General features: G+C 45.0%; 1 protein-coding gene across 2 annotated transcripts in view; it reads left to right on the forward strand.

The window, feature by feature from the left end:
- Positions 1 to 10,661, forward strand: part of cux1a (cut-like homeobox 1a) — a 69,177-nt gene that overhangs the window by 52,324 nt on the left and 6,192 nt on the right. The window contains exons 12-22 of one of the 2 annotated variants that reach the window (XM_042486925.2): positions 180 to 238; positions 564 to 606; positions 1,589 to 1,685; positions 3,007 to 3,810; positions 4,525 to 4,608; positions 5,117 to 5,218; positions 6,130 to 6,686; positions 6,802 to 6,943; positions 7,612 to 7,899; positions 8,039 to 8,227; positions 10,396 to 10,660. In XM_042486925.2, the coding sequence (XP_042342859.2) occupies positions 180 to 238; positions 564 to 606; positions 1,589 to 1,685; positions 3,007 to 3,810; positions 4,525 to 4,608; positions 5,117 to 5,218; positions 6,130 to 6,686; positions 6,802 to 6,943; positions 7,612 to 7,899; positions 8,039 to 8,227; positions 10,396 to 10,660 (2,630 nt within the window). The remainder of the gene's footprint in view (positions 1 to 179; positions 239 to 563; positions 607 to 1,588; positions 1,686 to 3,006; positions 3,811 to 4,524; positions 4,609 to 5,116; positions 5,219 to 6,129; positions 6,687 to 6,801; positions 6,944 to 7,611; positions 7,900 to 8,038; positions 8,228 to 10,395; position 10,661) is intronic. The other variant, XM_088078975.1, reaches the window with a different exon arrangement.

Below are 10,661 nucleotides of genomic sequence, written 5' to 3' on the forward strand. Positions count from 1 at the left end.
TGTGTTCTTGTCTTTTCTCCTGCTTTGTTGTGTGTTGTAATCACACCAGTAACTATATTCACACATTTACTCTGTTCTGTTATCTAAATCTGAGTTACTGAAAAAAATACATGACATATGAAGATCTAAGGATTGCTTTTCTTATTTAATTCATTTTTATGTCATCTCTTTATCTACAGGAACTGGAGGAGAAACTGCAGAAGCAAGCTGACTATGAGGAGGTGAAGAAGGAGCTGAGGTGAGGAGCACACACAGAGGAGTGTGTCTGTGCTTGCGTGTGTGTGTGTGCGTGTGTGTGTCCAGCACAGATCTATTTATTGCATGCGTTTGATGTCTTTAACAATGTTAAACAAGATGCGTGTCATCATTTAAGATGTGTAACTCAATTGAGCGCCCTTATGAAGGTGAAGCTTGTATGTCTGTAGTCTGTGTTGTCACTCTGCCCCTCCATCCTTTCTTTGTCCTTAAAGAGACAGAAATAGAAAAGATAGTTTGTTACACTGTTGATTTGTGTGTCTTTGTAGAGGGTTCATTTGGAAATGTATCTCTCTTTCTGTTCTCAGTATCCTCAAGTCTATGGAGTTTGGAACATCTGACTCTGTGCAGGTAAAAGTGACCCCTCCCATCTATTTACACATAATAGGCGTTGTAAGTTCAGGGGACTCCCTGACAGGAAATGCGGACTGGTTGCATTCGCACCACTAATAAGAATGCTGAAGTAACGCACTGTAAGCTGTAGGGTAGTTTAGACAGCATTGTAACTTTCGCTTTGGCGAGTCAAAATTGCATTGTAATCCACACGTTTTGCATGTAGGCTCAGTAAAGCCTTGACTTCACTGTCGGTCCATTTGTTCATGTTTTCTTCCATTTTTCATTTCGAGCTGTTTGTGTTTTGTGTTGTTTGCCGTTAACACCGCTAACAACATTTTAGAAATGGCAGCTGCTGCTGTGTTGGCTTGGTTTCAAATAATCAACATAAACTTTTAGCACTCGTGGTTCCTCTTGTGCTTGGAGAGAACCTACTCCGAAAGCAAAATGTTGTTCTTAGAGTTACAGGAAAGGCCTGGAAAAGTCTTAGAATTAATAAAAATAATTGAAAGTTTTGGAAAGGTTATTGAATTTTGTTGTGTGTAATGAAATTGTTATTGTCATTTTCCATGGATTACCTTAACATAGCTCTAATATGCATTGATGTGTGACGTTTTGTTGACTGTCACATATGTTTTTTCATTTTGTCTGCGTGTTCTGTCTCTCCCTCTATGTACGCCACTTAGCTGAAATTATGTTTGAATAGAGTTTGAATCTGATATGTTTGAAAAACATCGGGCAAGCGGGGCAAGAAAAAAAAGTTACATAATGGGTCCTTGAAAAATTCGAATCGAAAAGTTTGAAATTTTGTTCATAAAAATGTGTGGGAACCCTGAAGAAGGGTTCTTAGAAATGTGAAAAAGTCTCCTGCTCCGAAAACGCCTAATCTCACAGTAATAGTAATTAAGTTATAGATAAAATTGTACATTTGAAGGGGAGGCAGGGGCCAGGTTATTTTAGAAAGTCTCATTTCATTTCTATTTCACCTATCCCCCATCAGGATTCATCCAAGCCTCTGGAGGTGCTGCTGCTGGAGAGAAACCGTAGTCTTCAATCTGAGAGCGCCGCTCTGCGCATTGCCAACACTGAGCTCAGTGGTAAGTCTATCCAAATGTCAGGTTATCGTACAGGCTGGGTTCATAAACACTGGCCAGGCTGTCTTTGCAAAACCTTCACTCAGACCAGCAAAAGTGGAAAAAAAATGCAGAAGTGGAGTCCAGTATTCATTGGAGCTTAGATGAGAGATCAGCAGCAGGTACGTCTGTTAAGAGGTTGCATCAGGTCAGTGCATACGTACTGTATGTATGCCTAAAGATTCTTTTTCTCTGAGAATACTTATTATTTTTTTGTTAATGATTTGCAATATTGGGTCCACAAAATGCAAAAAGGAAATATGCAAAACTTTTATTATGGTACAGAAATGTTTCTTAAGTCCCACACACTATGGAGAGGAAGAAAATGCATATCTGGTGTCTTTGAGTACCGCAGCATGAGGTCAACCTGAACAGTAGCAAAGTGGCAGTACACAAAAAACGAGGACACCATACTCTCGCCCCTACATCAAGACTCTTGCCCTCTGCAACAGTGTTTATGGGTTTGAAATGTCATGGCTTTAGGCTTGAATAGTTGAATAGCTTTGAATTGATTAACATTCACAGTAAGGGGAGCTTACTGTCTTACTCAATCATGTTATGGTCTCAATGGTTATGCATTAGAATAATATTTCTCCCAGCGCTTCCATCAAGATGGATTCTAGTACTTACAAGACTGAGGAAATAGAGTTTATATCTGTGTTTGTTTTGGTGAATGTATAAATGTAATCAGTCTAACAATTCAGAAGTGAAATATGGCCTTTTCTTAGCACAGCTGTGCAGTCTCTGTTTTTGGTGACATGCATCTGTTTTCTGTTCAGCCATAAAAACTGTTTTTCAGTTCGGTTTTATTGCTCCATTTTTCCTGGATGTTTTGTTTTATGAACTAAAGACTGTGATGCTGCATCTACAATGGAATAATTCAGTGTTTAGGAGCACGTCTCAGCAGCATGGAAGAGGACTCACATGGTGTATTGGCTGTCTAAGGACATCATTTTGCCCTGTCCAGTTACTTCCACTTTGCCTGCGAGAGAGAGGGGGACACTGAGCCCTGGGCCAAGCTAATCTGCCTAAGTGGAACAGTGTCAATTGTTTTGTTTGTCCTTTTTTTTCTTCCAGGCTGTGGCTTACAAGAAAGGTTGAAATCACAAATGCATGGGCACTTTGTCTGGGGGGGTTGGCAAAAAAGGAAAACAAAGTTCACTAATTTGGAAAAGACTTGAAATAAGATAACTTTCAACTTTTGTTTTTTTTTTTCTCTCTCTTTTTGGAACCCCTTTTTTGTTGACTCCCCCATAATGCATGGTGTGTTTGACCTTTCTTGTAGGGTCAGCCGGGCGAAAAGGGACAGAAGAGCCCACACCGAAGGAGGAGACCATGCCCAGCGACCCCTCTTCCTCGCCCCCTCCTCCCCCTCCCTCTCTTCCTTCCTCCTCCCAGCTCCCCCTGTCTCGCACTCACACGGACCCCCTCAACACTGCCACCACCACCACCAGCAGCGGCGAAACGCACCCTTTCACTCCTACGGGCATTGGACAGGACTTCTACTCCCCCGTGTTCCCTCTGGTGGGGGGTAAGATGGCTTTGAACTCTCTGATCCAGCGGCAGCTGCTCCAGACCTTCTACTCCAAAGCCTTGCAGGAGTCGTCTGGGATCCCCAGTGGGGCTCTGCTGTTCACCCCCTTCACTCCAACCCTCAGCTCCATCCCTACCTCCACCCCCGGCTCTGGGTCAGCTGCCATCCCTCTGGCGGCCAGCAGCCCCCAGCCACCTCCAGCCAGCCCAGACATGGCTCCTGTTAACGGGAGCAGCACCGCTGGCAGCGCCCCATCCCCGTCACCCAGCCACTCCGACGCCACCACGGGAAGTATATTGGATGGGGAAGACATGGACACAGCAGAGATTGCCCGACAGGTGAAAGAGCAGCTGATCAAGCACAACATTGGCCAGCGTGTGTTTGGCCACTATGTGCTAGGACTGTCCCAGGGTTCAGTCAGTGAGATCCTGGCCAGACCAAAGCCGTGGAACAAGCTAACCATCCGGGGAAAGGAGCCCTTCCACAAGATGAGGCAGTTCCTCGCCGATGAGCAGAACATCCTCGCACTGCGGAGCATCCAGGGACGGCAGAGAGGTGAGTCTTGTGTATCTTTAATGTGCCTATATGTGTGCGTGAGAGTGGGTGTGTGTGTGTCTTGCATGTGTACAGCCCTGCACAGAGCCATTGATTAGCTTGTCAATATGGACTAGCTTTTTATTTTTCTTTCTCTCTCCTAACTCCCATCCTGTGCCACACCTGTGTGTTTTGAGCGAGTTCCTAGTCACGCACTGATCCCAAGAGCCTCTCCTAGCTATCGTGGTCAATACAGAAACCTTTCACACATCAATAGTATTGATTGGTGAGAACTAGCAGGAAGGCAGGGCTACTGTTAACTACGGGTAGATTCGATTAGCCTGGGCCTGCATTTGTGAACGCATCAGGACATTTCTGATTGAAGGTGGTACACAAAAATATAACCACCCCAGTCTTAGAGTAGTCTGTGTTAAAAATAAGGCTGCAGTTAATACTTTTGATACTTCGTTTGATACTTCCTATTAAATAATTTATTCATTGCTACTCTGCCTTTGCAGTAGTTTGATAATCCTGTTAGAGGTTTGATTCCTACTGGGGCCACAGATGGTTAAGATCAATGCATTTATGGAACTATAATGTGCACTGGATGGAAGTATCCACACATTCCATATATTTGCAGAGCATTATAGGGCACCATGCAGTCTAGCTGTAAAAGGAAAAAAAAAAGAACACACAAGTGCTGTAACATAGTGTGTGGTATATTGTTTTTAACAGAGGGCTCAGGCCAGCCCCAGCTTAGCCGAGTGTTTCAGGATGTTCCGAAGCGGAGAACCCTCTCCAATACAGCTTCACACACAGGTCTGTCCCCTTCACACACAGAGATTCTAGCACGTTCTGTCTGTGTGGCATGTTTGTGTCGGGGTGAACTGTATCTATGGTGTGTTTGCGCGCGAGTGTGTGTGTGAGTTGGTGTTTATTAACTTGCGGGCAGGCATACAGATATACATGTGCCTTGAAGGTAACCGCACAGCTTCAGAGACTTGCGTCAAACGAGACGCCAGCATGTGTATTTAGAGATTTTATTGGTAGTTGTTATTCTGTGGGGAGCATTTACTGTACGAACCCTGTAGCACGTGTGCATGTGTGAGCTCCAAAGGGACCAGAGAAATTATGACAATCCCTCCAGTGTAGTTGCCTCTGTAGCTCAGTGGTGGGAATGTTGTTCTTTGTGCTGTGCTATGGTGTAGTTATTGGATGTGGTTATAAGCTACATTATTTTCTTCACCCGCTTTGTCGTTGGTTATCTTCGCTTCTTAATCTGACATGACTTTTCATCTCCTCCCTCGCCCTCTTCCTCTCTTTCCAGGTAACATTACTGCCCGCGTCCGCACCCCAGAGGCCGGTTCAGATGAGGCTATCAAATCTATTCTGGAGCAGGCCAAAAGAGAGCTGCAGGTGCAGAAAGCTGGTGAGTTTTCTTGGGTTTTTTTGTATCTCGAAGCACTGAAGATAATACAATGAGTATTTTCATAAGCACAAAATACCTGGATTTTTGCCCCTATTCTGAAAAAGAAAATATTCTTACCAACCTGTTTACATGGCTAATGAAAATGACTATTCCACTGACACTGATGTTCACATGCAGCCGTGCATACTCTGACTAATGTGCCCCGACATGCCGTTTATCACATCAAAATATGGACAAGTAGAACAGCTGGAGCCGCTTGTCATTTTGCTTCTTTGCATTAAAAAAGGAAATTTCCTACTGATGGTGGACTGGACCATGCGAGCTCAGCCTCCCTCTTTCATTCCTTCAACCTCCCTCTTGAAAAGTTTGGCGCTGTGATATTTGTGGATATCCAAGAACCTGTTGATATCCAAGTCTGTCATAATATTTAAAAGCAGATGTGTTTCTTCTTCCGACCAGTAATCTGGGCTTTTCTGCATGCATCTCTGACCCTGCTTTGCTGACTGTTGGCGAGTTGGTTTGTGTACAGCATATCCATGACAACACACGGAGCTGACCGTAAACACACAAGAGGCCTTGTGTTGCAAACTGCAGTGAAAACCCCAGCTGAGATGCATATTCTGAATTTGCTGTATACATGCTCAAAGAATGCTCCTAAAACCGGAATAATACCAGCATATCCCGCGTCTTAATCGGAAAATGGTAAATTTGGAAAACTGCCTAATTCGGAATATTTAAACAGAATATGCTGTTTATATGTTCTGCATCAAATTCAGAATATTTTCATATTCTGATCAATAGGGGACTACTGGTGTGCATGTAACCGTAGCTACTGAGGCTACTTTGTGAGCTATTTTGTGAGCGTTTGTTGGTGTGTGTCATGACAGCCCTTTTTTCTCCTCCCTCAACAGATTTGTCCCATGCTCAACCCTCATATGCAGGACTGAAAGGAGGGGGTGGAGGCGGGGTGGGAGGTGGAGGGGGCAGCGGATCAGACGAGGCTATCCGCTCCATCCTAGAGCAAGCTCGCAGAGAGATGGAGGCCCAACAGACTGCACTGGAGCCCATCCTCAAAGCCTCATCTTCTTCGTCTTCCTCGTCAGCATCACTATCTCAGAGGGACCTCCTGAGCTCCTCGCTCACCGCGCCCCTTCCCCCTTACAACCCGCTGGCACTCTCCCTCAAAAAGCCGCCCAGCTCCCTCCTGTCCTCCCCCTCATCCCCGTCTCCCATCCTGGACTTCAGCTCCAGCGTAAAGAGAGAGGGCAGGGCTTCTTCAGGGATTGACATGTCTATGGATGGAGCGCTCAGGCTGGGTCGGAGCTCCGATGGATCGTCCCGCTCTGGAAGTTCTGGAGGAGTGGGTTACTGGAGAGAGCAGTGGTGGAGCAACATGCACACAGACCCCCGCAGGGCCATTTCTAGCCAGACAGGAGAGGAGAACCACAACCAGGAGGACTCCAAAGAGGTGAGGCAAAACAAAGCACGTGTGTGTGCTTTTTCTGCCCTGTTCTGTTTTTACTACTCTGCTTTTACTCTACCGTGGTTGCATGTCTGAGCCATTTTGCATCTGGGTGTTTCAGGGAATATTGAGTGACAGTCTGTCTCGACACAAACCGTGGAACAAGTTGAACCAGAGGAGCAGAGAGCCATACCTCCGCATGCAGCCGTGGCTCAATGGAGACCAGGGGCAAAACACACACATCCAGCAAGCTCAGAACCAAGGTAAACAAATCACACACACACACACACACACACACACACACACACAGAAGCACATGTGTATAAGCATTCACACAACAAGGCTCTTTGGGCTAGAGCATTACTCTGAAAGCCTGATTAGAGCTAGTGGCTAGTTGTTACTGTCAGTCTGTCACTCATACAGTCCCCCTCCTCCCCTCCTCTTCCACCCTCCCTCCCTTCTCCTCCCACCATCCCCCCATCCTCAGTGCTGTGGCAGTGTCAGCCAGCAAGCTGCTGGTTTGTCATGTCATAGACAAGTTAGTGTTGCAGCGCCAGATGGCAGCTCTGTGTGTGTGTGTGTGTGCGCGCATGTGCGTGTCTCTCTTTCTCTCTGGGGGTGTAAACAGCAGCTAATGTACACTGACAGCTCCTCATGACTGCTCTCTTCCAGCCTGCTGAGCTGCACAGCAGTACTACACAGACAGAGACAGGGAGATGAAGGAATAGGAGGAGGAAGCCAAAAAAGCTTCAAACTGAAAACTTAAGCACCTTTGCTGTTTGTTTAACAGGAATTAAATTAGTTGATGTAGTATGACTGAAGTCCCTCCCAAACCCAGCAGGGAGAGGAGATGAAACTCTTGTTTTCTTACATGGTAACATGTCTTCTAACCCGCATGATATTTCTCACCCTGTCTGTTCTCCTCAAGCAGAGGGTACTCCCAAGACATCAGCGAGCTGCAGCCCGGCTCCAGAGTCTCCACTCAGTTCAGCCGAGGAGTCTGTCAACGGTCTCATAGGGGATCAACTTGCTTCACAGCCCTCCAGTCTAAAACCTGCGTCTGAGGATCCCTCAGGCGGGGAGTCTCAGCCTGGCACCCCGCTGCCTCTTCCCGGTCATTCGGGTCTCAGCATCCAGGAAATGGTCGCAATGTCTCCAGAGCTTGATACTTACGCCATCACCAAGAAGGTTAAGGAGGTGCTGACTGATAATAACCTCGGTAAGAAACACGGGAGGTGCAGTCCGTGTACTTTATTTACTCTTTTTTTCTTTCCCCTTCTCTCCCCAATGATGAATTATTCAACCTTTGAATCAGTTTTCTGAAACGACTGTTTCATTTCCCCCCTCTCTCTAACCAGGCCAGCGTCTGTTTGGGGAGACTATCCTGGGTCTGACTCAGGGTTCTGTCTCAGACCTGCTGGCCAGGCCCAAACCCTGGCACAAGCTCAGTCTCAAGGGCAGAGAGCCCTTCGTCCGCATGCAGCTCTGGCTCCAGGACCCACACAGCGTGGAGAAACTCATGGACATGAAACGCCTGGAGAAGAAAGGTGTGTAGTAAAAGCTCAATAATGAGGAAATAAATGCACACTCCACACAGAGAAGCCTTTTGCCTCATGAACAAAAGACTCTGACAGAAAAACTTTCATGTTATCATTATTATCTGCTTTGGCGTGCATTTATTTTATAAATACATTCACAGAAAAAACACAAGCAGCAGCCTTTGAATTACGCATGCACATCTGCACACACAATATCCTTTGTGCAGGACAGCAGAGCATGTTGTGCAGATCACAGTCATCTTGGTGTGATGTCAGTACCAATCAGGACTGCAGACATCACATACTGTATTAGATGTGACAGCTAGGGGACTGCCGGGGGCCTGCTTACTCACAGTCATCAGTACTCCTCTTCATCATCGTCATCATCATAATAATCAGCAGTGTCTATAAGCTCGTATTTTTATCATTTGTTCGCCCATAGCCCTCTATCGCTCCATCGTTCTTTATTCCCCTCTGTTTGCATGATGCGTTTAAGAATCATCAAAGCCAAGAGGCCTTGCCCTCCTCGCTGCCTCACAGTGACCCCTGACATCCCACTTGAAGCTCTCTCTGTAAAGATGGGACGCACATATTTGAACCTGTCAGTAGGCGCAAGCATCCAGGATCAGTTTACCCTCCTGATATCGCAAACCAGTCACAAGGGCAAAAAACAAAACTGACCTTACAACAGCGTGTTTGGGGTTTTGGACGCGTGGGGTTACTCTCCATTCAACTTTGTTTCAGATTATTGACCCCAAAGTAATGCATCCAAATAGCAACGGGGAATAGTCCTGGCCGATAGCAGGGCCCAGAGGAAAGACATGGACCTAGTCTAGAGTAACCATATTTGACCTCTCACCCGAGCCTGCGAGGCAGCACACAACTTTCAGAGTGGTCTAACCTTGCTCTGAGGGGTTTATCCCTCCAACACTAATATATCTGGCAGCATGTATCGGGGTTGAGAAAATGTCAACCTCATGCAAAGCTGCCATGAGCTGTTCATTTTCAGCTGCTGGTGCCCGGAGTGAATGGTGCGGCTTGTTTGCTTTAAAATGGAAGAGATGCTTTCATTGTTAGAGTTCCTGAGAAGGAGGATAGCACCACCTAGTGGCCATTGAAAAGGATGGCAGAATTATTTTTTTAGAATTATGTTTGGTGCACAGTAAGTAACACAGAATGTGTCCTGGCAAGCGTTTTTTAGACATTAAACCACTTTGACAGACTTCTGATGAATAAGACTGTCTTACAGTCTGCATAGCATTTAAGTAGAGCTCAGATTTAGACTTCAGAAACCTCCTGTTTGCAAATATAAATACACTTGCAAAAAAAATCTAAAACAGCCGAAACAATATAGAACGGTCTAGAGCTGCAACAAACGATTATTTTCACTGCTCATTTATTCTACAGATAACATTCTGGATTAATTGTGAAAAAGTCCATAAGTTAATTGTTAACCCTTTAAATATCTTATGTTGTCTGGCCAACAGTCCTAAACTCAAATATATTCAATTTACTGAATGAACCATCGGACGTAAAAGTTTCAGCGCACACCAGAATGTCAGGTTGACACTTAATTAATTGACACGTTACATTATCAACAAAAGGGGTACACTAAAAAACATCAACAACGAAGGCAATAGCAATTATAATACTGCAATGCAAAATTAATTTTAAAATAAATATTACATTCAAGAAGATAATGAGATACAACCAATGTAAGAGTACAACAAAGAAGCAGTAGATCCACACTGCATATATTTCAGATACCATAAATAAATAGTACATATAACCATTAATATTCTCATAATAATATATCAGAAACTACAGAAACTTATACAAAAAATAGAAAAAATTAGTACAAATAAAACCAAATCCAGATCTACTAATCAAATAGTCAATTAATAACTAACTAATCGCTAACTGATAATTCTCCAATCCATATAGCTAGTCCATTATATGTTTGAACAGGACTAGTTGTATTTAAGATGTCATGCTCACTAACAAAGATACCAGCATCTGTTAACTACAGCGCAGCATCAAAATATACTAAAAATGGAGACTTATTGACAAGATCACCAATCTGCTGCAGATATGTTTTCACTGACATGGTTATTCATAACATGAATGTGTTCACTGAGGCACTAACTCCCCCCTTTTGTTTTTGTGTCACTGTTCAGCTTACATGAAGAGGCGGCTGAGCTCCTTGAGTGATAGCCATTCTGTGGACGTGGGCTTAGTGGGGCCGGACTTCATCCAGGGTTCCCAGAGCCCGGGACAGCAGCACCTGAAGAAGCCCCGGGTGGTGTTGGGCCCCGAGGAGAAGGAGGCCCTCAAAAGGGCCTATCAGCAGAAGCCCTATCCCTCTCCCAAAACCATAGAGGAGCTGGCCTCCCAGCTCAACCTGAAGACCAGTACTGTCATCAACTGGTTCCATAATTACAGG

The sequence above is a fragment of the Plectropomus leopardus genome, chromosome 6 (assembly GCF_026936395.1).
Source record: "Plectropomus leopardus strain MGB_pleo_1.0 chromosome 6, ASM2693639v1, whole genome shotgun sequence".
NCBI classification, from domain to species: Eukaryota; Metazoa; Chordata; class Actinopteri; order Perciformes; family Serranidae; genus Plectropomus; species Plectropomus leopardus.